At 44.5% G+C, this 27,997-nt stretch overlaps 1 protein-coding gene across 4 annotated transcripts; it reads right to left on the bottom strand.

Moving 5' to 3' along the window:
* Positions 1–30: 30 nt before the first annotated feature.
* Positions 31–27,710, bottom strand: Luc7l (LUC7 like). 4 transcript variants are annotated; one of them, XM_004873712.4, is made up of 11 exons: positions 27,485–27,684; positions 25,505–25,599; positions 20,524–20,622; positions 14,813–14,923; positions 13,960–14,103; positions 11,114–11,290; positions 7,034–7,122; positions 4,764–4,793; positions 4,186–4,359; positions 3,410–3,568; positions 31–2,036 (listed from the first exon to the last, which is right to left on the bottom strand). In XM_004873712.4, the coding sequence occupies exons 1-10, from the start codon at positions 27,543–27,545 to the stop codon at positions 3,427–3,429; spliced, it is 1,122 nt and encodes a 373-aa protein (XP_004873769.1). In that variant the 5' UTR covers positions 27,546–27,684; the 3' UTR covers positions 31–2,036; positions 3,410–3,426. The 4 variants fall into 4 exon arrangements, with proteins under 4 accessions (XP_004873769.1, XP_021107085.1, XP_004873768.1 ...); XM_021251426.2 differs by lacking the exon at positions 31–2,036 and adding an exon at positions 26,546–26,616 and having other exon boundaries at positions 3,217–3,568; positions 27,485–27,710; XM_004873711.4 differs by lacking the exon at positions 31–2,036 and having other exon boundaries at positions 3,217–3,568.
* Between the last annotated feature and the right edge of the window lie 287 nt (positions 27,711–27,997).

Here is a 27,997-nt window from a genome sequence, read left to right as displayed (position 1 = left end):
GGCCGCACCCAGACAGGAAACAGTAATGGGTTTCAGGTCCTTCCAGTCTTTTATTAAAGATTTTTTTTTTTCTCGGTACCGGGGATTGAACTCAGGACCTTGTGCTTGCGAGGCAGTTGTGGTGTCACTGAGCTAAATCCCTGGCAAGATAGTTTTGTTAAAGCTGAGCATTGTGGCACACACCTGTAATTCCAGCGCTAAGGAGGCCAAGGCAGGAGGATTGCTCTAAGTTTGAGGCAAGGCTAAGCTACATTGTGAGTTCGAGGCCAGCCTGAACTATACAGCGAGACCATGTCTCAAAAAAATCAAAATCAGGGCCAGGGATTTTAGCTCAGTGGCACCACGCCTGCCTTGCAAGTGCAAGGTCCTGAGTTCGATTCTGAGTACCAGAAAAAAAAAAAGCCCCAAACCAAACAACAAACCCCCCACCCCCACCCCCCACCAAAAAAAGAGAAAGAAATGGTATCCCTAAAATGACAGGAAAAAGTAGACAGAGCAGACTACATGAAGAGAAAAAAAATTAGGGAGTATATGATGGTTCTATCAACCTGACTGACCTAAGGGATGCCCAGGTAGCTTGCAAAGCCATTATTTATAGTGATGTCTGAAGTTTCCAGAAGAGATTGGCACTAGAATTGGCAGAATGAGTAAAGACCACCCTGCCCAAAGTGGCTAGGTATAATCATCCATCCACTGGGAGCAAAACCAGAAAAAGTGGAAGACCAATCTGTTTTCTGCATGAGCTGGGATGACCATCTCCTGCCATGATTCTTGGGCCTTTGGGTTTGGACTGGACCACCACTGGCTTTCCTAGGCCTCAGTTTGGAGACAGCAGATCCTGGGACTCATCCTGTGATGGCCACAGCCAATCCCTCATAATAAATCTCTATGTATCCATATGTCCTATTGGGTCTGTTTTACTTAACTCTAATACACAGATAGGGGGTGGGAGCTGGGCATGGTGGCATTTGTGTAGTTCCAGTATTCAGGAGGGTTGCTTGAGCCTAAGAGTCCAGCCTAGGGAACACAGTGAAACCCCATCCCAAAAAAAAAAAAAAAAAAAAGTATATCTCATTATAATAATTCGTTTTTTAAAAAAACACCCCCCACCAAGAGATGGGAGGCTGAGGCAGGAGTCCCTTCTGCAGCACTGCCCCTCACAGCCCAGCACCTGCAGGACATGTCAGAGTGCCCCCAGTAGGGTCAGGAAACATGTGACCTCAGCTTTAGTGCTCTTTGCCTCTACCTCCCAGGACATCCCTTAACCCCCCCAGGGCTTCCCAACTCCTGCTTACTGCCCAACCCCAAAGGGACTTTTGTACAGAAAGCAAATGTAGATCCAGGCTCACCCTTGCCCAGCAAGCTCAAGAGTCAACACCACCTACCAAGCACAGCTACTATCTTGCTTTTCTAAAAACACTACCAATGGTATGTGGAATTCTTCCCACAGTGTGAGCAGAGCATATTCTAGGATGACCCTCTGGTCTGCCTCAGCCCAGGCTAGACGGAAAGTGGTGCCTCCTGAGTGGGGAGACCCTGTAACATGCAGATTTCTTCACAGAGCAGGGATGCACCTCTCAGACCCAAACAACTCCTTTCAGACTTGCAGGCACTGCTATGGAAAGGACCACACTGGATGAGAAGGTTCAAACGTGGGTTGCCTGCAGCAAACTGAGACTTGATACAGGTGGCTGATCTGGGGATGAGGAATGGGAGGAAGGAAAAGCCACTGAAGGACAAAGTCAAGACAGCCCTGGAGGCTAGGAGCTCCATTTGAACAGGACTGCTTGAGAAGGGAACAAAGGCCCCACAGAACTGTCCTTGCAAAGTGAAGAGGGAGGAGCATCTCTCACTGGTTGAATGGTGACCCAGAAGGCTGCATTAACTTGGTACTACCACACAAAGCTGGGGACATTTGATACTGCAGACCAAAGGGGTCCTGTCCTCAGCTGTCATCCATCAGATGATAGAGGAGGTGGCATATGGATTCCTCAGCTCACTGTCCCGAACCTTCTGTGGCATACATACGCTGTTCCCTGGCAAAACAAAGCAAAACACAGCTGTTTGTCCACACAGAAATTTATGTCTTGATAGAAAAGGATCTAAATCATTCATAGTGGTAATGGCTGTAAGGGTGGAACTATCTGGCTAAGCGCCAGGAGAACCCAGGTTATAGACAAATATTGCTGGCCTGGGTGGCCACAGCCACTAGCAGAATGTCAGCTCAAGACTAGGAGCAGACCCCTGGGCCCTAGTGTCCATGAGAAAATCTACATGTATGTGCAACACAGCAGCAAGCCAAGAGAACCTCACGCACGTCCCTTCCCAACCACCTTTCCTGGAGACAGCTGGCCAGGGAAGACCTGTGTCAGGGGACAAGCAGAGCAGCCTACTCACCAACATGTCCTGCAAGGGACAGACTGCAGTAGGGGGAACCCAGAGCAGAATCAAAAGGCCAGCTTTAGGAGGCTGGTGCTCTCAAGTCCCTACATGTGCCCAATGAGCCCAGCTCAAGGTTGCACAGAGTAGGGATAGGGTAACTCTTCTTTCTCACCTATGTGACCAACAGAAGCTCCCTCCAAAAACAAATCCTAAAATACCTACAATCATACAATACCCTAGAAAACGGAATGGGAAGGAGCTCCCAGTATCTACAAGTTAGCTTTACTTTGGTCCTACAGTAACCACAACAAGAAATGGTAACACAAACAGCCCACTCTTGGCATGCATCAGCCCAACAGTGCCCCAGGATTAACTGACCCAAAGCTGGTGTCCCCTGCTCTGAGGACCTCTTAGCTGCTGTGTGGGGAGGTTCCACTGGTCTTTTTCCCCCAGAGTAATTTCAAAAGGGAAACTGCAGTGCAGCTGGTCTGAGCTGGGATCTGACCAGACAGGCCAGCATTTCCTAAAGAGAAGGGTGGGAAATGTGGCAATCTCCCTCCTCCCTAAGGAAGGCTACTCTCTAATTTGCAGTGAGGGGTAGAGATGAAGTAGCTGGGACATGGGGTGAGCCAGATGGGCCGACAGCCACATGTACTTGGCTCAATCAGAGTTGTGTATGGGGAGGGCCCTGGCACGTGTCAGATGCCAAAAGTCAAAATGGCTGGAAAATTAAGTAGGTCTTCTGAGGTGTTGGAAGCACCAGTCCTTGTCTCCACTGGTGAAGTCCTGGTAAAGAGCCACTGGAGCAGAGGACAGCAGAGACCCCACTCCTGCTGTCAGAAGGCAATCCGCCAGGTTTATTTATTCCTATGCAACATAACCCCAGAACACAGGAGCAACTCTGCAGGACTCTAGAAACTCACAGCTAGCTCCACACAACAGAAATTTAAACTACAAAAGATGAGTTGTATTCAGCAAATATAAAGGGTAACTTTAGGCTATGTTGAACATCTCTCAGACTATTTACAGTGCCAGGACAGGGGCTCAGATCTCGCCGGCCTCCTTCTCCTCTGACTTCCTTGAAGTGGCCTTCCCATTGGAGCTCTCCAGCCTCCAGTCAGTGGACCCTCGCTCACTGCGCCCGTACTCCCAGGACTCCTCTCTCGACATGCGCTCTCTGGAGAACCTAGGAAAGGGGAACCAGAGGCTCAGTGAAGACGACTTCCATTCTGGGCAGCTGCTCAAGAACCAACAATGTGAACCCTCAACACCGGTCCAGGGCATGCCCCACCACACCCCAAGGTGGCATGCAATCTCATTCTCAACCCACTACACAGGGAATGACAGAAAGCCATTAAAAAGTGATGTTTGCAAAGACTTTCAGTAAGAAAAACCGACACTATAACATAAACCAAAAAAAGGAGAATACAACAAAATTGTACATATAGCATATGATCCATTATGTAAAAATACAATGGAAAAATCCCAAAGAGGTAAGCAAGTCCTGGTCAGGACATACATCTTGGCTGCTCTGTGCATTAAGTGACTGCACCTAAGCCCCTACAGCACCACCTAGAGGTCCTTGAAAGCTCCTTCACAGCCTTCTCCAGTTCCAAGCCAAGTCCTGCTCACCACAGCCCAATGCCCCAACATTCTGCCAATGATGACAGGCTAGGCTCTCCCCAAGCCCAGCTCTGTCTCTACCAGATCCAGGCAAAGGGCCGGGCTAACATCCCTAGCAGACCCTGGGAACAAAAAGGGGTTCACTCTTGCCTGCAGCTACAGAAGGAGTCAGATAGTTACTTGTATTTTGCACTCTGGTCCCTGGAAGGCCGGCGGTGTCCCCGGCTGTGGCTCCGGGAACGGCTGCGGTGGCGCCGGTGTCTATCTCTGTCTCGGGAACGGGAACGGGAAGACTTCCGTCGCTCTCGGGAGGTAGATCTTGATCGCCTCCGACGACGATCTCGGGAGCGCGACCTGGAAAAACCAGAAGGCTGTAGGCAGAAACTACAGAAGCCAGACATAAGGACATACCCCAATGCTCACCCTCTCTCAGCAGGTTCTGTCATGTCCCCTCTTTCCTCCCACAAATTTACAGCTTAGGCTTAAACTATTCTGAGTTAATCTGATGGCCAGACTGTTCCCATGAATGATGCCTACCAAAGCCTGGCCCTTGGCATTCCTGGCTGGCTTGCAGTCCATCCATCTAACGTGAGGAGTCCTTCCCCTATGTTAAGCTCCAACCAACGGCTGGGTTCTGTGCCCTTCACAATTCAGCCTTGACTAACAGATAAGGTTGTACAGCTGTAAACTTCAAGTATTAAGAAACATGCTTGTGGAAAAGTTTTGGACCGAGAACTCTAATGGATCTGGAAGCCTACCTCCTGCGATCTCTGGTTCTTGATCCAGACCTGAAAAGGAAAAAGACCTGTTATTTTCTGGCTGCTTGACTGTTTTTGGTCTGCAGCAGGAAGTGCTACACCTTCTGCAATGCTATACCTGTTCTGTGGCTCCCTCACTCAATAGCACCTGAGTAGCATCTGAAGGATGTAACTGTGCAAGCTGATGGGAACTGGACCTGTCTATCTGCACATGTTGAGGGTGAACAGTGTCACACTCAGCCCAACATTGGACTACCAAATCTTTGTGGTGGACTGTTACAGTTTATAGGTAGATGGTCCCCTAAAGTCTCATGCTCTTATAGGTGGAATTTTGGGAGGTGATTGAACAATGAGGGCATGACACTTATCAATGGATTAGTTCACTGATGAGTTTACAGGTAAATGTGTTGGGAGGTAAAGACTGGTCTGAGGAGGTGGGTCATTGGGGGGGGGGCGTGGAGGGGCATACACAGGTCTCTCTCTCTCTCGATCCTTCTCTCTGCTTCCTGGCATCATACTATGAGCTTTTTCCCTTCTGCCACCCTGCCTTGGAGCCAGACACCTATGGATGGAAACCTCTACAAACTGTGAGGCAAAATAAACCTTTCCTTCTTAGAGTTGTGGGTATTGGGTATTGTGTCTCAGTGACAAGAAAGTAACTAATAACTAAGATATAGACACTAGCACAAAGGTGCAGTTATAGAATAGAGGCAGGATTGGGCAGAACTCTCCATGCACCAAAGTTCCCAGACAAAGGCTTACTGGCAGGCAAGAGTCAAATGCGCTCCTTCTGTTACACAATCAACAAGTGGAAATATGCATGTCACAAGGTCTCATGTGACGTTCATTCTAGAAGCACCACACAGTCATTACAGACAAGTGGTGCCACAGATGCCTGCAAATGCTGAGGCCTAAACATGACTTGCACAGACAGGCCCAACCACAACAGTGACCATTACTTCTGTCTAAAAGGAACAACACGTCTTACTGAGCACATTTTTTGACCACTTGAGCTTCTTCACAATCAAGAGTATATTGTAATTACAACACGAAAGGAAAAAAAATACAGCAAGCACTTGTCTTTTCTGAACGATACATCAAGGAATTCCTTCAGAAAAGCAATTTTTTGGTTTTTTTGAGACAGGGTCTCACTATGTAGTCCAGGCTGACCTTGAACTACGTAGCCCAGGCTAGGCTCAAAATCTTGGCGATCCCCCTACCTCAGCCTCCTGAGTGCTTGGATTACAGGTATACACTACCACATCCAGTCAGGAAAGCAGTTTTTGGAGCTTTCAAGGGCAATGAACCATGCCCTTCAGGGGAGATTGGTTAATTCTGGCTCTGACCTCTTCTTTGAATTCCAATGAAATGTAACATCTCTACTTGGGTCTCTCTCAAGCATCTTAAATGGAAGTGAATTCTATCCCCACACTCTTGCTCTATCTTTCCCACCCAGTGAGTAGCAACCCTGGGTAAAAAACCAAGAGGCCAGGTTCCTTCTTTCTTCACACACCTCACACAGCTAAAAAGCAACTCCTATCAATTTGTCCCTACACCACACAGACTTTTGCCCCTAATCTGATTAAACCACCCCCTCCTACACTTGGACCCTTTCAACCAGCTCCTCAACGGTCTTAACTGCTCCACCCCAACACAATGCACTCTGATCTCCAAAGGGCAGCAGTGCGTCCTGTCAGCAGATCCCACCTCTCCTCTGTAAGAAGTTGTGGCCCGGGGCTGGGGATTTAGCTTAGTGGTTTCGCCACCTGCTACGCCTGCTGGGCAAGCCCAAGGACCCGAGTTCAATCCCCGGGTCCAAAAAAAAAAAAAAGAAAGAAGTTGTGGCCCTACATCATACAGTAAACACCAGAGCCCTGCATAGCCTAACACTCAACCCAAAGCTCTCCTGTGATGGATTTTCCTCATAGCATGTGTTACCCACCACAAGACAGCACACTGGGGTGCCAGGGAATCAGTTCAGGGCTTCCCTATCTGCTGAAGGCTCTGTGCCCAGTGGTCAGTGGAGCAGGTTCTGTGGGATGAAGGAGGACCCTCTCCTCAGCTTTGCCCCCTCTCTCTTTTAGTGGGAACACACAGATCCTGAACTGGCCCATGCCTCTCTAGACTAAATATGCTGCACGTTTTTATTTTTCTTTTAATGGTTATGTCAGTCTTTGACAGACCTTGACTACTCCAAGCAACACTGCAACAATGGAGAAAGGCCCTCCTGAGGCCTGAGGGCCACTGGCCTATGGCCCTCCCATGCTCACCTCCTACTCAGCCACTCCTCCCGCTCTCTCTCCTCTCTTCTCCTCAGGCGATCCTGATTTCTCTTCTCCTGCTTTTCAGCCACAGTTTTCTAAATAAATGAAAAATGGGACAATGAGAGAAAAGTAAGAGAAGCTCTTAAGAACAGTAATACATTTATTTTACATCTTATAAATCCAGTGGCAAATTGCATATTCTAAGTGCTGAACTCCTTTATGTTTTTTGAAACAGGGTCTCAATGTGCAGCTCAGGCTGCCCTCAAACTTACAGTGATCCTTCTGCTTCAACCTCCCATGTGCAGGGATCACAGGTACATACTGCCAAGCCTGACAAGGTGCTAAGTTTCTAAGTCACAGGGTATTGGTCATATTGTTTCAAACTAAGCCAGAAAATTTTTACCCAAAGGTATCTCCATAACGACCATGAAGAAACAGAACTGAAATGTCTAACAAAGACATTCTGGCTATCATAGCTTTCCGAGACAGCTCACACTTTTTCCCAGACACAGTGTGTACTTTTATCTTTGCTCTCACCCTTTTTCTATTTACTCAGCCCAAGCACCCTCTGCAGTACCAGTTTCTCTCCCACTCCTCACTTTTACTTTCTCAAATAAACTTTGCCACTGCTTTTTGAAGGAAAAAAAAACAAGCACATCCTGCTGCTGGGAAGGAGCTCCTGGTGTCAAGAAGTGGCCCTTCCTCCTTGGCACATCTCACATACCTTAATCCTAGCACTGGGAAGGCTGAGAAGCAGGAGGACTGACACAAATTTGAGATCAGCCAGGGCTACATACTGAATTCAAGCCCAGCTTAAACTACAAAGTTAAGACCAGCCTCCCCCCCCCAAAAAAAGAAAAAAAGTGACCTATCCTCAGGTGCTGGGTTCTGTGTTGGGTTGAGACCAACTGTTCTAGGTGCCACACCCGTGAGCCCTCTGTACCTGGCTTCTAACACTATCAGACTCAATTCATCAGGTTTGATCATAAATGTAACAGAAGAGGCTCTGAGAAACCACTGCTATAACCCAACAGTACAAAAAAAAAATCCCAGATATCACTCTGTATCTCTACCTTCTAAACCAACTCAAAGCCCTTTAATACCTCTCTAATCACTCTGTTAAGTGAAATGAAACCCCGAGTAGAAGTCAGAGCCAGTGAGACAAAAGGTTACCAGTCTTCTCTGCTTAGAGAGAGAGCTATATTGCCATGAAGATCTTCCACACCCAGCATGGATTACAGCCAGCTCCTTCCAGATGAGGGGGCACAGCAAAGACCAAGAGAAGTCCAAGCTACTACCTGTGATTATACGCATCCTTCATCTGAGCGAGGTGCACAGGGATGGATCAGCTTAAGGGCAGAAGTGTTAACATCCCATCTTTCACACATATCCATTCCTGAAGCAGATCTGGCTGAGAACAGGCCAGTGATCTGGCACCATCTCCTTTCCAATCTACCTCCTACCTCATCAGCAAAAGCTCACTTTTGCCCACAAAGGTATTAACAACTGTGGGACTATTTGACAAAGGGGATTCTAATTAAGAGGCCTCTAAGAACGCTCACCTCTCTCATCATTAAGAAACCCACTTCCAGGGCCGGGGATTTAGCTCAGTGGTGCTGCTGCCTGCCTTGTAAGCACAAGGTCCCAAGTTCAATCCCTGGTACCAAAAAATAAAATAAAAATAGAAACCCACTTCCACAGCCGCCTGCCTCAAAAGCGCAAGGACCTGAGTTCGATCCCTAGTACCAAAAAAAAGAGAAGAAATCCACTTCCAGATACAAATTTATGTTGTTAATTTAATATTTGTCAAAATTTCTAACGTTTGTGTTTTTTTGGTCAACTGTACATTGTTCCTAGTTACAACATTTATAAAAAAAAAACGTGCTTTCTAGACCAAGTTCTTCTGGCCATAGAAAAAAATTTCAATTTATTCATTTTTCTGATGCAAAAATACACTTTAAAAAAATTGCCGGGGATTTAGCTCAGTGGTTTCGCCGCCTGCCGCGCAAGCGCGCAAGCGCAAGGACCCAAGTTCGATCCCTGGTACCAAAAAAAAAAAAAAAGTTGCTAGAGTTTGTTGACAGAGCTGTCCACTTGGAAAGGGGAATTGCTAAAACCCTTGTCCCTGAGCCTCCCTTGGCCAGGAACTTAGCTCAGTGGTGCTGTTACCTGCCTTGCAAGCGCAAGGTCCTGAGTTTGATTCCTGGTACCGCAAAAAAAAAAAAAAATTAAAACTTTTAGGTATAAAAAAAATTACATTGGGCCAGGGATTTAGCTCAGTGGTTCTGCCGCCTGCCTCGCAAGCACAAGGACCCGAGTTCGATCCCCAGTACTAAAACAAAACAACAAAAAATTACATTAAAAAAAAAAATTACATTAAGACAAACTATGGCAAAAAGAAGTGGAACTCAATCATCAAATGCAATTATATGTACAGATGTCAACTGTGGCCCTCACCAGACCACACACATGCACATCCCATAACTAGACATCCCCTGATCACAATCTCATCTCTCCCAGGGTGAGGCAATTTTAAGAGGCGAGCGTTCTTAGAGGCCTCACCCATAAAAGGGGAATTTGGAAACTTTCTTGGTTTTCCTAAATGCCCTAAATGCTTATTTTATATTTTCATAGTCTTTCCTTTGAATTCCATTTGGGAGCAGCGCTCCATAAACTTTGGGGGTTGGGGGGCCTATAATCTGGTTCTGATAGTAGTGAGTGTATCTTTTTTTCAAAATTCTACTGGAGGGCCAGGGATTTAGCTCAGTGGCCCTGCGCCTGCCTCAAAAGCGCAAGGTCCAGAGTTCGATCCCTGGTATCAAGAAAAAAAAAATTCTATTGGAAAGGCAGAAGCAAAATGCGCTACTCCAGCTCAGGCTCCTCCTTCCAATATCACATGTTACTTGGGGGACTCCTCCTTGCTTGCAGAGTCCTGGCATCTGCTGAGGAGCAGCTCTTTCCTGGAGGCACAAGGCCCAGCACTTAATGAGGTCTTGATTATTCCAACACTCACTCTATGGTCAAGGTGCCACAAGTCTGTCCTCCTTATCACATCTGAGATATATGGAGGGAAGGCTGACTGCCTACAGCCTATCACAGGGTCCTCATACGCAATGCATAATGGGGAGGCTCTGTCAGTATGAAGAATGACAATTCAAAGTATCAGTGACATGTTAGCCTTCCTTCTTAGCATTCTGTACTTAATATTTTAAAAATTCAGAAAAATGAAGACCCTCGAGGAAGGAACTGAGGCTGTCTGAGCAAGGGTGATGCAGTGCTATCAGAAAAACCCCATCACCTCCTTCTTCCCGAGGAAACTCAAAGTCAAGCGGGCAAGTTGTGTGATCTTCTGTCAGGCCTAATAACATAGAGCTGTCCACATCCTGGGACTGGGCGTCACCATTTCCCTCTGTAGGGGGAAATTTGTCTCCAAAGTAGATAAATTTCCAAGACTTCTTTGGGTTTTGAGATCTCCTGTCTGTTTTGTGAACTCAAGCGATAAAGCCTGAGGATGTCACTATAAAACTCATGGAGTATTTCACTATAAAAGTTCATGGAATGAATCAGGAGACAAGGGTTTTTTGTTGTTGTGTGGAACTGGGAATTGAATTCAGGGCTCTCACATTGAACTACAGCCCTAGCCTTTTTTTTTTTTTTCCTGTCTCTCCTTCCTTCTTTTCTTGTTTTTTTTCAGACAGGGTCTCACTATGTGTAGCTCAGGCTGGCCTTGAATTCAAAGCAATCCTCTTGCCCCAGCCTCCTTTACAAGCATATGCCACCACAGCCAGCTAGCCCTTTTAAAAAAATATTTTGAGACAGGGTCTAAGTTGGCCAGGCTGAGACTGAACTTGCAATCCTTGTGCCTCAGCCTCTTAAGAGTACGGGAATATTGGCATGCATCTCCTCGCCTGGTACAGGCTTTTTAAAATTAAAAAAACGTTGCCTCAGGGATATAGCTCAGCAGCACCATGCCTGCCTGGCAAGTGCAAGGTCCTGAGTTTGATCCCCGGTAACAAAAACAAAAAAATTTAAAAAATCTGAAGACCACAAAACGCCTCAGGCTTCTCCAGGAATACATTAACTTACCCTTAACTGATCAAGCTTCTCTCGGATCTGAATGAACCCCAAGTGTAACTTGCCCCCAAAGTGGTCTGCCAGACGGCGGTCATTGTCATGAAGACCAAGGTAGGCTGAGCAGACCTCACAGACACGCAGTTTTTGCTGCTGAAAACTGGATGCCGGCATAGAATTTCTATATTCTTCCTGGAAAAGGGGAAAGAAGAGATATAGGTGAAGTTTACAGAACTGCCATCAATGCATCAACCTCCAAAATAGAAATACTTGATGTGACATAAGTTTATGTGGCACTGGGAATTGAACCTAGTGGTGCTCCACCACTTACATCCCCAGGTTTTTCAAAAATTTTGATACAAGATCTCACTATTCTGCCCAGGCTGGACTTGAACTTCAGATCTTTCTGCCTCCATCTCCCAAATTGCTGGAATTATAGCCATGTGCTACCATGCCCAGCTACAGATGAATTTTATTTTTGTTTTCATTTGAAACAAGGTCTCACTATGTAGTTCAGGCTGGCCTCGAACTCACTATGTAGCCCAGGCTGGTCTTGAACTCATGGTGATCCTCCTGCCTCAGGCTGCCGAATGCTGGGATTACAGGTGTCCACCACCATAGCTGGCATACTTCTTAAAACTAAATGTGAATCTATAATTATTTCAAAATAGAAAGTATAATTAAAAATATAGTAGGTTGGCCTGGGGATTTAGCTCAGTGGTTCTGCCACCTGCCTTGCAAGTGGAAGGTCCCGAGTTTGATCCCCGGTACTACACACACACAGAAAAAATACACTATGTCTGGCAACATAGTTCATTGTTAGAGCACTTGCCTAGAGGCCCTAGGTTCCATCCCCAGCACTATATGAAAAAAGTAAAAATAAATTGTCAAATAATTCCTGAAAACCTGCTGCATGCCACTGTCAAGGATTACCTGTTTTTTCAAATGACAAAGTATATAAAACTGCAGTTTCTAAGCCTCTCCTGGCAAAAGAAAGAAACCTTAAGACTAGTGAACATCTTGTCTGCTACTGAAAACGGAAAGGATTCCAGAGATGCTGAATCACTACAAAAATCAGCACTGCTTAAATCCCACCCACCCAAAGGCCTCATCCCACATCATCCTGGTCTTGCCCCAGTGATTCTGTAGAAGCAGTACTGTACCTCCTAGGCATTACTTTCATAGTAACGAGGGGAAACAGGAGGAGGGGTGAGGATACCTAGAATCCTAGGCATGGCTGGCCACACATCCTTCTCTGCTTTCCTCTCAACTACAGCCATCCACATGGGTGGTAAAGCCAAATCTAGTTCCATTAGCCAATGAATAATTCTCTGAGCCTTGGAGGATTTGTGGTGTCTATGCACTTTGAGCAGGAAGGGCCAGGGCTTGGGGTATACCATGAGGATGCAAAGTTTCCCTCTTGTCTCTGGCAGAAGCATCAGTAGCCCAATGAGCTACTGAGACTCTGCTGTAAATACAAACACAGAGCTGTTGGCAGGGTTTACATTTGCACCAAATTTCCCAGAAAGAAAATTACCCTCTAAACCAGGGAAAGCCTATTTAGAACTTTACCAAGTTTACTGGTCATAGTTTGGGAAGTCATACCACCATGCCAATGCAACCCAATGTATCTAAGTCACAATACCACGCTGCTTCTATGCAAAGTGCAGTGTGAGCATGAGTCCCACTGTCCTTTAGTATGACCATATTTAAGCACTTATATAGAAATGCAACGTATTTGTGTTGTCAATCTTTTGTCTGTCCTTCAAAGAGTAAGATCATAGAGAATCTATTGTCTAGGAATGTAACTGAAGGTAGATGTCAGTCTAACCTGCTGGGCCTGCCTAACACTGCCAACCTCAGTCCCAGCCACAGCTTGAAACCGTGGAAAGTATAGCTCTGATGATCACATCCTGAGTAACCTTACTGCTTTCTCTCCTTACCTGTACTGTTCTAATTCCTGGAAGTCCTTGGTACCCCTGAGTAAATTATAACTGAGTATCTACTATGTATGATGTACCACACAGAGCCAGGGGCATACTGATAACCCAAACCAGGCCTGCTCTAGGGCACATACACGCCATCTCATCTGTCCTCTACCATTTTAACAGGTAGAATTGTAGTTTGTAGGTCCTCCTCAGTTTACAGTCTCAGCTACAGGGCTTTCCAGGATCATTCTATCTTACCTAGAGACTGACCTCAACCCAAAGTAACTCTTACACTCAGACCCACTTCTTTTGTACACCTACCTTCATCAGAATGAACAGGTGGAACACAGAAGATTTTTAGGGGAAAGTGAAACTACTCTGATGATATTACAATGGGGGAAACAGGTCATTCCCAAACTCATGGAATGCACGCTAAGAGTGAAGCCCGGGGCCAGGGATTTAGCTGGGCCAGGGATTTAGCTCAGTGGCACCATGCCTGCCTCACAAGTTCAAGGTCCTGAGTTCAATCCCTGGTACAAAAAAAAAAGAAGCCCAATATAAATTATGAACCTTAGGGTGATAATCACGTGTCAATATAAGTCCAACAGTAACAAACTACTCTGGTGGGGGATTTTGATAGTGGGAGAGGGTGTGTAGGGAGATGAAAAGGACAGATCTGAAATCTCTGTACCTTTCCATATTTTCTGTGAACTCAAAACTTCTCTGAATAACATTTACTGGGCTGGGGATTTAGCTCAGTGGCACATCACGCCTGCCTGGCAAATGCAAGGTCCTGAGTTCCATCCCTGGTACCAGGAAAAAATAAATAAATTTATTTTTAAAAAGTACAGGCATGCCTTAAAATTAGTCAAAATGGTCAACTCTATCAAATTACTAACATTTCCCTCTTCCTAAAACACGTCATCCACCGACCTCGGCTTCTTTTTTCTTTGCACGAACTTTCTCCACTTCCATAAGAATCTTCTGAGATTCATCAACATTTCCTTCAGCTCCTAGTTGCTCAGCTTTTGCAAGTAGTTTTCCTATTTCTTCATTCAACTCATGTACTTTTTCTGCCTGAAGGGAGAAAGAATAAGGTAAGCAAACACCTAAGAACAGGATTTGGAAAGCAAAGGAATCAAGTATTTTTCTTGCAGCATTTCTTTAGCTCTGATAAGAAAACCCAAAAAGAGACTTGTTTCCACTGAAGAGGAAGGTCAGACAGTTGAACTCACACTCAGGACAGACCCCTAGAGAACTCCCTCCTTCTTCAGTCCACTAGTAAATGTACTAGTTTAACCATTTCCCTACTAATTTTTTCTTGTTTTCAGTTTTATATGGGTTGTTTAAAAAACAAAGTTAAAAAAATACATATTTGGGGTTGGGGGTATGTGGTGGCATATCCCTACAATTCTAGCACTTAGGGAGGCTGAAGCAAGGAGTACTACAAGTACTGCCTGGGCAACTTAGCAAGACCATGTCTGAAAATAACAAAGATAAATAAATAAAAAAGATTAGGATGTAGCCCAGTACTGCATGGGGAGGAGGGGCAATGAATGTTTAGAGGGGGAAAAGGGATATGAAAGAAAGGACAGAGACAGCAGCTCCTAGAGCCTGAAATGATATGTGACTGTTTGGTCACAGCTTTCCATCCTTACCAGGGAACAACAGCCAAGGCAGCATATGCCATCTAACCCAGAATCATCCCATCAGTGCTGGCGGAGAGTTAACATCCATCAGCATAGCCAATATTTACACAGACTTATACCAAAGCCACCAGACATACCTTTGCAGAAACTTCTGCACTGATTTCCTCCTGTGTTTCTGCCAGTCGCTTCTTGGCAAGCTCAGTTCTCCGATCACACTCTGCAATAAAGGACTCCAAGTGATCCATCGCCTAGCTCAGAAAAAAGCAAGCGTTATGATAGTTATAATCAGTGATAAAGGCCCTTGGAGTCTACTTATGTAATAGGAATGTATGCCTAGATTAGTTTCTTAATGTCTGAAGGGTCAATGGCAGTTAACATTCATAATCATACTAAATTAAGGCATTTTTGTAAATCAAATGATTGGGAAAAACACGGTCTTCTTATCTGATTTAGTTGTGTATTTCTTGTAAAAAGACCTCCAACCCCCTGTAACACTGCCAAAAGCCGTAACAGTTCTCTGAGGACAGAAAAGGCTGAACACAGATCAGTGTTAGATATTTTGAAGAGCTGTGGGAGATGTGCATGCTGCACCCACCAGTCCTTGTAAGCTGGCTAAATATTCTTCCCTCATGTACTGAGGGTAGAGTTCCATCTTCTATCTAAAAAATGAAACAACGAGCTGGGTGCAGTGGTGCATGCCTGTAATCCTAGATACTTGGGAGGCTAAGATAAGAGGATCCCAAGTTCCAGAACAGCCTTGGCAACTTAGGAAGACTCTGTCTCCAAAAAAAAAAAGAAAGAAAAAAATATATAACTGAGAACTGCAAGATTCATTACTGCCTACTGTCTAAAGTATATGCTAAGCTGGGCATGGTGCAGCATGCCTGAAATCCTAGCACTTGGAAGGCTTAAGGCAGGAGAATCACCATGAGTTGGAGAGGGGGAAAAGGGATATGTAGCCTGGGCTACATGGTGAGGTCAAGGTCAGCTTGAACTGCACAGCAAGACCCTGTCTCAAAACAAAACAAAACCAATTATCAGTTAATCATTAGTCAATAACAAGCATCTCCTATATTATACCATGAGTTAGCTAGCTAATAGTGGCATGTGTTAAAATACCACAGTAAGTATTTGGCACTGATGACAGTGATCTATTACCAAAAAATTAAGGAAAGAAAATTTGGGGTGAAGATGACAGGACAACAGACCAAGGAGTAATTTACATCCTCCCTTCTAAAATGGACAGCAGAGGGCAGCAGCGCCACACCTGCCTGGCAAGCACAAAGTCCTGAGTTCAATTCCTGGTACCAGGAAAAAAACAAGGTTAGAATGGACGGCAGAGAGTAGGCTAGCTGTTGGAAGATGCTCCAGAGATCAGTGTCACTCTTAACTGATCAGAGGGACACTGGACAGGGTTAGAATCCTCTCAGAAATCTTAAGTATTTTCTTCAAATAAGCACACATTTGAGAGTAGCTCCAGATGAGGAAATAGGCTCCCTCATGGTGCCCAATCTCCCAGGAACTAGTAAAAGCAAAGCATCCTAACTCCCGAGTCTGACTACCAGATGTCACTGTATAATCACAGAGGCCAAAACTCCTGTCAGTGGTCACCCAAATACTCTGATAAACATTTCAGTATATCAAGCAAAACAATGAGGAAAGCAAATTGTCTGGTCTGTGTTTGCTAATATACACTTGCACACTACTTCTCCCAAAGAAGCTCACTGGGGATGTAGCTCAGTGGTACCGTGCCTGCATCCCCCAAAGATGAAACATGGGTCACCTATGTTTATCTCAGATAGTTCCTAGCACATGAGCCTAAGGTGACCCAGGCTCACCCAGGCAGTGCTCCTCTACTGTCCCCTAGGCAAGGCATGGTGTACAGGAGGCAGACCTAGAATCTACTCAGAGGGTCAAGTGGAGCACACGTGACAACCCTACCAGTGCTTTCACCTACCTACCAAAGCCATCTTAAGCAAAATCACAGTATGGACTCAGATGTTAGAAAACCTAAAACTAAGTAAACACAGCAGACAACAAGAAAACCAAAGGACTTACAACCTACACTATAAAATAGATCTCTGGGTGAGGGTGGGCCGAGTAACAGAAAAAGCAAAATAAAAGTATACCCTGGAGGACACAGAGCAGGCTGTCGTGAGGAAAGTCACAATAGCCACAAATCCTTTTTTTTAGTACCTTTTTCAAAAATTAATTTTCAAAAACTTAAGCTGGGCATGGTGGTGCACAGCTGTAATCCCAGCATGTGGGACACTGAAGCAGGGGAGTTGCAAGTTCAAGGCCAGCCTGGAATCTGTCTCCAAAAAAAAATCTCAAAAACCAAAATGGTTTGTGCTGCTTTTCAAAGATGATTATAGGACAGCCCACTTATACCAAGTGAAATACATGAAAAGTAAAGTTCTGTAATAATAAAGGATTCTGTATTCCAGTAAAAAAAAATAGATCTCTGGGCTTAAAAAAAATTTTTTTTTGAGACAGGATCTTGCTATGTAGTTCAGGCTGGCCTCAAACTCATGGCAATCCTCCTACTTCAGCCTCCCAAGTGCTGGAATTACAGGTATATGCCACCATGCTTGGCTCTATTCTATTATTACTTTCTCTCTCTTCAAACTGTTTTGATTGCAAACAGCTCTCTGAAGAGTAAATTTAAATGATTTAAAAGAAAAAAAAGACATTTAAGTCCAAAAAGCAGATCATAATCATAATCTACCACTTACTAGAAAGTCACCCAATAAATGTAACTGTCTCTAGGGTAGTGTGATGAAACACAAACTGCTAAAAGCATCCGAGCACACACCAGATCTGCACAAGCCACATACCTAACCTTCCCTTCCGCCACAAAGTTAGGACCTGTCAAGGCCTAGAAGGCAGAATAAATAAATAAATAAACAAATAGAACATGTAATTTAAGTAAATCTTAAATCTTGGTCCTCTTTTTAATAGCAAAAAAATCTACTTAATTGTGGTTTTAATTCTTTTTTCTTTTTTAGCTCAGTACTGAGGAATGAACCTAGGGCCTCACATATCCTAGACAAGCAATCTACCACTGGAGCTATAGCCCTCCTCTTCCCATGTTATTTTAAGACAGGGTCTCACTACCTCAAACTTGTGGTATAGGAGTAGTCTGGAAATACTCTCTGGGCATATCCAAGTGTACAAGTCAGGTATGTTCCCAGAACTGAGACTGCTGGGATGGTGAATAACTCAGGAGGCCATCAGGGCCACTTAATTCTCTTCCTCTTTAGTTCTAAATCAGGGTAAACACCTGCCACAAGTCTACTAGGAAATGGAATTTCTTTTCTTTTGCCATATTGGAGAATAAGTCTAGGGTCTTGCACTGAATTACATTTCCAGTCCTTTTTATTTTATTTTGAAAGTCTACTAATCACCAAGGTGGGCCTCAAACTCCCGATCCTACAGCCTCAGCTTCCCAAGGATGTGGAATCACAGGCATACACCACAGTGTTCACCTTAGAAATGTCCTTTCTTCACATGATGTGGTGAGGCACACCTGTAATCCCAGTACTCAGGAGAGGCTGAGGCATGAGGATCTCAGCAAGGTGGAAGTCAGGCTGAGCTACTTAGTGAGTTCAAGCCCAGCCTGGACCACATAGTGAGATCCTGTTTCAAAAAATCAACAATCATAAATGTTCTTCCCTCATTTTTTTTCTATTGAGCTACTGATGATGTTCTTATGTTTTGTTTTTTAGTTGAGATATTGTTCTTATCCAAAACAATTATATATGGGAAGGAATTTTATATGGGAAGGAAACTAGCCCATCCATATCCTCATGTGTTCTAAAAATAACTTGTCCCAGTTTACCACTTATTTTACATATGTATTTTTTTAATCTAGATTTTTTTTTCCCTCTAAGACAGAGTCTATGTGGCCCAGGCTGGCCTCAAACTTGTGATCTTCCTGCTTCAATCTCCTGAGTACTAAGTTTATCTAGTTTGTTAAAAAGTGCAAATGAATAAAAATCATGCATATTTAACATACACAACTTGATATTTTAGGGAGGGAGGTGGTACTGGTAGATTGAACCCAGGCCTTCACACTGAGCCTTCCTGGCTTTTTTTTGAGATGGTTGATAAACTGTTCAGGCTGAGCTGAAACTTGCAATTCTCCTACCTCAGCCTCACAGAGTGGTAGGATTACAGACCTCCAGCTGACTGATGCTATTCTGGTGATCACTTCCCTGTATACAAATATCAAAACATTCAAGTGTAGCATCAGCCTATAATCACAGCACCCTGGGAGGCAGGAAGATCCCAAATTCAACCAGGGCAGGGCTGAGGATTTAGCTCAGTGGTTCCGCCGCCTACTGCGCAAGCGCAAGGACCAGAGTTCGATCGCTGGTACCAAAAAAAAAAAAAGGCCTGGGGATGTTACTCAGTGCAAAGGGCTTGGGTTCAATTCCCAGTACCACAAAAAAACAAAAACAAAAGCCCTAAAAACATACTCTGCAATGTGTGTATACTTATACTCGATTTTCTTTCTTTTTTTGGTGCCAGGAATCAAACTCAGGACCTTGTTCTTGCCAGGCAGACACAGTACTTCTGAGCTACATCCCCACCTCTAAAATGTATAATAGATATTTGGAAATGGGAAAAAAAAAAGTTCAATTAAGGAGAACAAGGGAGGGGGAAGAAAGGAGGGGGAAAGGAAGGGACAAGAAAAAAAGTGAAAATAGAAGAAAAAAATGGAAACAAAGCTTTTTTTTTTTTTTTTGGTACCAGGGATCAAACTCGGGTCCTTGTGCTTGCACAGGAGGCGGCGAAACCACTGAGCTAAATCCCCAGCCAAAGCTTTTGTATATAGGAAGAGGAAGGGTGTTGAGGAGGGGGGAATAGGGGGAAAAAAAAAAAAAAAGAGACCTGATATATCAAGTACAGGTGCAAATTCCCTGTGATGAGTGTTATCATTATGTATATCTAAAATGCACCAATAAATGTTTTGTTTAAAAATAAATGTTCCTAACATTGTTCATAATAGCAGAAAAACTAGAATGAATTCACATCTATGAATAAAGGATAGTTTGTGACATATTCAAGCAGCAATGAAAACAAACAGTACTGGGGCTGTAGCTCAATGACAAAACACTTTCCTAGTATACAAAAGGTCCTGGGTTCTGGCACTGTATACACACAAACACACACACACACTACACTGCAATAAAATGAGTAAACCATATATTGAACAAAAACAAGATGTTAAGATTATCTGTATTGTGAAACCATTTTTATAAAGCTTAAAACCAAGCAATCATAAAAAATAGTTTCTTTTTATTTGTTTTTCTGAGACAGGTTCTTGCTATTCCAGGCTGGCCTGGAACTCCAAACAATCCTCCTGCCTCACCCTCCCAAGCGCTAGGATCACAGGCAGGCATCACCAAACCCATCTGCCATGTTTTTAAAAGAAAGTGATAGGGCCAAGGATTTAGCTCAGTGGTTTCGCCGCCTGCTGCGCAAGCGCAAGGACCCGAGCTCGATCCCTGATACTAAAAAAAAAAAAAAAGAAAGAAAGAAAATGATACATGGGATGAGGATTTAGCTCAGTGGCACCACGCCTGCCTCACAAGTGCAAGGTCCTGGGTACGATCCCTGATACCAAAAAATAAAAGAAAATGATACACATAAAATTCAGGACAGTAATGGAATGACAGACACAGATATAAAAAATAGTATTGGCCATATTATAGTGTTCAAAGTGGTGGGGTAACAAATGCCTAATTTATTATTTTACCTCATAACTTATGAACATTACATTATTGTTAGTTTTATCTTTGGTGGTTTGTAGCAGGGATGAATCAACACCAATAAAACTTACATCCAATTCAAAAAACAGGTCTCTTTCTTTACTTGCAATCTCATAATCTGCTCGGAGGGCCAAGTCGTGGATTTTGGTACATTCTCCTAAATCCATGCGCTGCGGGAAACAAAAAATTTACACATGAGCACCTACCCATTATACAAAGCAGGGAACATGACTTGGTATTTCAACCCTGCCCAAAATAAGCAATATACTTTTATGTATATGTACCAATTCCCCACAATAAATGTAATAATTATGTACTGCAAACATGTACTAATAAAATTTTTTTAAAAAGCAATATACTTTTTTGAATACTAAAACTATTTTTTGTTTTGTTTTTTTTTTGGTACTGGGGATTAAACTCAGGACCTGGCACTTGTGAGCCAAGCAGCAGAACCACTGAGCTAAATCCCCAGACCAATACTAAAACTCTTAATATGAAAATTAAGAAACAGAAGCCAGGCCTGGTACCAGGGATCAAATTCAGTAGTTTTTTTCTGGTTTTTTGAGACAGGGTTTCGCTATGTAGTTCAGGCTGGCCTCCTGCCTCAGCCTCCTGATTGCTGGGATTACAGGCGTGCACCAACACACCTGACTTCATTCTAATTTATTAAAAAACACAAACCAGGCCTGGAGATTTAGCTCAGTGGCACTGTGCCTGGCTCGAAAGCACAAGGTCCAGAGTTCAATCCCCAGTACTAGGGGAAAAAAAGGCAACAAAACACACAAACTCCATGTAAAAGCTATCCCCTCACCTCCACCAGAAAACCCAATCCTCATCCTCACTGACCTTCAGCAGCAGGTTTATTCAATCCCTTATTCGTGAAGCACTTTCTTCTCAAGTACATAGCTCTCTGGATTGCCTCCTCCCTTTCAATCTGTTTCCTCTCAAAGTCCACTCCTGAGCTGCCCCTGTGTATCCTGGTCACTGGAATGACCTGCTGAGTCCATGACTTCTCTTCATGAATGTGATTCCATGGCCTCTGCCTCTGTGACCCCACCCCATTCACACAGCCCAGGCACAGTAGCAGCATCCCTCCCATCCTTCTGCTCTTGGCTCTGCCCAGAGCATCATTCCCCTGAATTCCACATGATCCTTTTTTTTTGGTACCAGGGATCAAACTCGGGACCTTGCACTTGGCAAAGCAGGTGGCGGAACCATTGAGCTAAATCCCTGGCCCTCACATGTGATCTTTTCAAGTCTCTGCTCAAATGTCCCCGAGAGACCTTTTCTCATCATTCTACCTATAAACCATCCACAGACCAGGTGTGGTGGTACATGCCTGTAATCCCAGCATTCAGGAGGCTGAGGCATGAGGCCATGAGTTGAAGGCCAGCCTGGGCTGCATAGTGAGTTCAAGGCCAACCTGAACTACAAAGTGAGACCCTGTACCATTCACCTCACCATCCATTTACTTACTGTTCACCCTCTTCCCCACTAGATCAAAGACTTTACTACTGGCCACAGTATCTCCAGTGCCTAGCACAGAGTAAGTATGCAATAAATAAACATTTGTGGGAGTTGCCCTCACACTGATTATTTTTCTTGGTTATATTTCAAAAACATGCTACACAGAATTCTGCCATGGTAAAATGGTTGAACTCCTCACTAGAGTACATGTGCATCTGCTTCCTTTGATTTCTGCCACTATGGATTTGCCAACAATTCTAAATTACCGAAAGAAGGCCCTTATAAGCTAAACTGCTTATGGTGAGTGGAAATCTTTTTTTAATCATTAATGTGTGCTCATCTCAATATCCATGACAACCTGCAGCAAACTGTAATTAACGTTTTCCTATCTCAAATCAAAATGTATCCAGGACATCAAATAACAGAAGTACAGGTCTAGCAAACATTTCATGTCTGTCAGATATGCCATCCTGAAAGACTTAACACATCCAAGCAGTTTTTTAAACGGTGCAGCAGGCATGGTGGCACCTGCCTATAATCCCAGAAACTCAGGAGACGAAGGCCAGAGGATCATGACCTTAAGGCCAGCTTGGGCTATAGAGCCAAATCCTGTCTCTGCCCTCACAAAAGATGTACCCCCTCACATAGTAATAATAAAAGCCATGATTCACCGTGAAAAATGCACATTCACCATTACTGAGAGGACAGCAAATTTGTGTGTGGGGGGGTACTATAGAGATTAAACCTAAGGCTTTCACATAGAGCTAATTTCTCGCCCTTTCAGTATTTTTCTTTTTCTTGTCTATTTTTTGAGATAGGGTCTCTAAATTGCCCAAGCTGGGCTCAAACTTGTCATCCTTCTGCTTCACCACCCCCCAAATCCCTCAGTGCTGAGACACTGCTGGCCTTGAGATAGTTTTCACATCTCACAAGGTAAAGTCTAAAGGTGGTCTGTTACAGAATTCTTTTTCCATAAGGGACTGAAACGTGGCAGATGATCCTCTCTTTATGTTTTTTTTGGTACCATGGATCGAACTCAGGTCCTTGCGCTTGCAAGGCAGGCAACAGAATCACTGAGCTAAATCCCCAGCCCTATCTCTTTATGTTTTTTGAGACAGGATCTTGCTATGTAGTTCAGGCTGGCCTCGAACTTACTATGTAGCCCTGGCTGACCTCTAACTCCCAGTGATCCTCCTGCCTCAGCCTCTCAAGTGCTAGGATTACAGGTAGGTGCTACCACGTCTGGCTAGTCTTCTTAGTCTAATTTTGAATGCATGTTCCACACAGCTAGTTTTTTTGTTTTGTTCAACTGAAGTCAAGTCTATAGCCACCAAATGGTGTACTGCTATTATTTTAGGTTTCTGCTTTTTGGTAGTATAGGTACTCTACCACTGAGCTATATTACCAGCATCTTTTTTTTTTTTTTTTGGTACTGGGGATTGAACTCAGGACCTTGTGCTTGCGAGGCAGACGCCAGAACCACTGAGCTAAATCCCTGGCCCCAACCAGCATCTTTTTTTTTTTTTTTTTTTTAAAGTACTGAAGATTGAACCTAGGGACTTCTTTTTTTTTTGGTATTGGGGATCGAACTCAGGACCTTGTGCTTGCAAGGCAGGCATCGGAACCTAGGGACTTCTCACTGAGCTATAGCTCCAGTTCTTTTTTTGTTTTGAAAGAGGCTTTCACTAAATTGCTAAACTGCCTAGGCTGGGCTTGAACTTGTGATCCTCCTACCTCAGCCTCCCACAATGTTGGGATTACAGGCATATGCCACTGCCACCACACCTAGTTTGTACTGAAATCCCAAAAGGATGACTAGTTAATAATAACCTATCAAATCAATTATATTCAATTGATTTTTTTTTTTTGCAGTACTGCAGATTAAACTCAGGGATGCTCTACCACTGAGCTATATCCCCAATGCTTCTTTATTTAATGTATACTAGTGCATATTAATTTTACAAAATACTGGGTTTCAATGTGACATTTTCATACATGCATATAACATTTTGACCATATTCATCCCCTCTTACACATCTCTCTCCCTTATTCCATTCCTACTGTGTAACAGTTTCCCATCTACTTTCTTTTTTTGGCAGGGGACAGGATGTCACTTTGTAGTTCAGGTTAGCCCTGAACTCACTAGCCCAGGCTGGCCTCGAACTCACAGAGATCCTCCTGCTCCTCCCTTTTACTTTCATGTTATCTTTTTCTTTTTAGATTCCACATATTAGGAAAAATATCTGATACTTTTCTAAGTCTGGTTTATTTCACTTAGCACGATGAACTCTATTTTCATTTATTTGCCTGAAAACTGCATACAAAACTTCACTCTTCTTTATAGCTGGAAAATACTCCATTATGTATATGTACCACATTTTCTTTCTTTTTTTTCTGAGATAGGGTCTGGATATGCAGTTTAGGCTGGCCTTGAACTATGTAGTCCAGGCTGACCTCAAACTCACAGTGATCTGCCAACTGAGCGCTGGGATTACAGGCAAACACCACTATAACTGGCATCACATTTTCTTTATCTGTTCATCCACTGATGGGCACCTTGGCTATTTCTGTATCTTGGCTACTGTGAACTGTGCCACAATAAGCATGGGTGCATAACTACCTTTTTATTTTTTATTTTGAGACAGGCTCTAAATTACCCACCATGACCTTGAACTTGTGATACACCTACCTCAGCATCTTGAGAAGCATTCCAAGTACGCACTACTGTACTTGGCCTCAACTGACACCCCCCCCCCCGCCCCCTGTAATGGGAATCAAAGTCAGGACCTTGCACTTGCCAGGCAGGCAAGGTGCCACGCCACTGAGCTACATCCCCAGCTCTCAACTGATTTATTTTCTTTTTTTTTTTGGTACTGGGGATTGAACTCGGGACCTTGCGCTTGCAAGGCAGGTGCTGGAACCACTGAGCTAAATCCCCGGCCTCAACTGATTTTCTAAAATCAGAAAAAGCAAGGAAAGAAGCCAGGCGTAACAGTGCATGCCCATAATCTTAGCACTCTTGGGAGGCTGAGGTAGGAGGATCAAAAGTTCAAGGATATTCTGGGCAACTCAGAAACTCAATGAAATCCTGTCTAAAAATTAAGCAATGGGGGCCTAGAGAATGTAGCTCAGTGGAAAGGTCATACATGGGTTCAATGGGGGGGGGGGCGCGCACACTGGATAGCTCTACAGACAGAATTTCATACCACCAATTACGTTCCATAACATAAAATTCCACCAAGCAATATACTTTGAAGAGCAGCAGGTGATTTCTGCCTGTTACCACATTCATGACAAAGCCATAATTTTTATATCTTGCTGCCAGGCAGCTTGAACCACTAGTGGTTCATGCATGACTGTCTCATCAGGCAGCTTTTTATTAGTAATAAAAAGACTGATAAAAGTGATTAGATCTGTTTGTACCACCAGTGATAAAGCTGCCAATGGGACAGTCATGCACGTACCACTGGTGCTTCACGCTGCCATAAACATGTTAAAGGGAAACAGAATTCAACCTGAAAAATAATCACTTTTTACAGAACAGCTAGTCTATATGGTCCGTGAGGTCCCCCCAAATGCACCTACCGTGCCAGCAAGGATGTCATGGGGGCAGCAGTCCAGAAGGTGACTCTTGCAAACACGGTCATCTGTAAACTTGACCCTCTGTCTGGTTTCGTCTCCTGAAATTCATTCGTGGTTTTAAATAAAACAGTATTATCGTAATAACCACAAAAGGATATCTGGTACAATTCACCTGGATGATTTGTAGACTATCATTTCTGTGTTCTCCCCATGAAATACAACTGAAAAGCTGATATAAAGATATTTATAACTGGAGTGAAATCCAGATATTTTGGAGGCTAAGTATACGATGAAGAATCACACTTAATGAGATGTGACTCCACCATTGTGCCAAAGAAGTCATGGAATTGGAAGTAAAAAGCTGAGCACCAAAAGGTCATTAACCCAACACAGACATGTGGGCAATGAGATACCAAAAACCCACGCTAAGCAGAGTACAATGAATCACCATGTATGACACACAGCTGGTAATTTCCACCAACAAAATCTTTGTTATGGACAGTGGTTTGCCTAAAATTCATGAAGACAGCTTTCAAATTCTCATATAATCTGGACCTATTCTTTGAATCCCCCTTTAATCCCCACCCTTTAAAAAAAGTTGGCACCCAGGAGTCACTTTAACAAGACAATATCAAAAAAAGCAAAAAGGAACTAGGTTAGTCAATACACACTGTGAGCTCCAACACATACTGTACCCATCTGCATTCTTCAAGACCTCAGCTGCAGAATTTTATGCCCGCTGTTGAAAAGTTTTAAAGGAAAAGTTTTCTTGCCCACACCTGCAGTAAGGAAGTCAGGGGGAATGATACATAAAAAGTAAAGGCAAAGTGGTATGTGACAAATTTTTAAAGCTAATCTGTGTATAGGACACAGAGTTGTGTAATAGTCAAGGAGGAATATATTTTAGGATTTGCAAGCATCCAGGATTAATGTAGTGTCTTTTTATTGAAAATGTTTTCTTTCTAAACTACACTTTTAAAATTACTTGTGAAAAAAAGCAAACACTTTTTTGTTATAACAGCTTAGAAATTGGTTGTGACTCACGGCTCGATGAACATGAGGCTTTTCTGCAACTCCCTTGCAGATTGATGTAGGCAGGCAAAGATACACTGAACCTTTATAAATAAAATAGAGGGGCCACAATTGTTCAGTTTGTATGAAATAAAAATATGGGAAGCAATTCAAAAGCAACTCAATATACAAAGAAAGCTAAAAGCACTTATTCACCTATGAAATAAAGTGCAAAGAATCTGCACAGCCCTGAGAATGTGCCAGTGTGAACTTACAACTTCATTATTTCAGTAGAAAGAAAACAAACCACAGAAGGTATATAGTTTTGTAAGGATGCAATCGCTTTCTCCTGAGACAACCTCCAGGATCTTGTGCTCCTGCCTACAGTACAACCTACCTAACGACTGCCAAGAGCTGGCCAAACAAGAGACCCTCCTGTGTGGCTGGGGGAAAAGGGGGCTAGATAAGTACTCGGCAGAAACCCGCGTTAGAAAAGCTCAACTTCCGTCTCCCCTTGTAATGGTACTGAACAAGAACGCCCCGGGGGTTCCAGGCCATTCGGCTGCCTCGGGTGTAGCTTCTTCCCCGAGGAGCCTTGGAGGAATTCCGCCAGCCGGCTGCCGGCGACCTGGAGCCTGCGCTGGTTTCCAGCCCTTCGCCGACTTTCCGGTTCGCAGAGGGGCGCGGGGCCGCGGCACCGACGGGGAGGAAGTTACGAGACAGAAAATGGGACGGAGCTGACGCCCCACAGGCAACGCGGACTCGAAGGGAGGAAGGCCCCCTTCTTCCCGCGAGACACGCAGCTGGGAAAGAACCAGGCCGCCGCTGCCGCAGAAGCAAACCGGTTCAGACAAAGGCCCAGCGCCTACCTTCGGCGCAAGCGCAGACGGTCGCGGCCCCTGCCTCAGGCCGCCCGGCGGCCTCGCCTCAATCCCACCCCAGCCCCTCGCCTGGCCGGCCGCCCGAACTCACCGTCCCGAGCTGTGCCCATGAGCTGGTCCAACAGGGCACGCATCTGCGCCTGGGCGGACATGGCGGCCAGGAGGGGCGGCCGCTACAGCTCTTCTCTGGACTGCGAAGAAGGGAGCACCAGTGGCAGCGACGAAAACTGGTAGGGTCGGCGGCTCGAGCCCTCTGAGCACTTTCCCGTCGCAGGGGACGCCGGGAGGAAGTACGTCCACACAGGCACACAGCCTTCTGGGAAATGTTGTTTCGGGGATGCGGAGGCGCTGAGCGCACGGGTCTACGGAAGTGGTTCAAGGGGCGGAGCCAGAGCCCCACCTCCCCGCATCGGTTTTGACCCAGTCCCCAGAACGTCAAAATCTAATCTCTGAGCCGGCGAGATGACGCACCTCTCTAATCCAAGCACTCAGGAGGCTGAGGCAGTAGGATCACCGAGAGCTCGAGACAAGCCTGGACTAGTGAGTTCAAGGCCAGCCTGAACTACATAGTGAAACCCTATAACGGGGGGGGGGGGGGGGGGAA

The sequence above is a fragment of the Heterocephalus glaber genome, unplaced genomic scaffold (genome assembly GCF_053883595.1).
Source record: "Heterocephalus glaber isolate CG9 unplaced genomic scaffold, H.glaber_assembly_v1.0 deba00001781, whole genome shotgun sequence".
Classification (NCBI taxonomy): Eukaryota; Metazoa; Chordata; class Mammalia; order Rodentia; family Bathyergidae; genus Heterocephalus; species Heterocephalus glaber.
The sequence above is the reverse complement of the archived record's forward strand: the minus strand, read 5'-3'. Positions and strand labels throughout refer to the sequence as shown.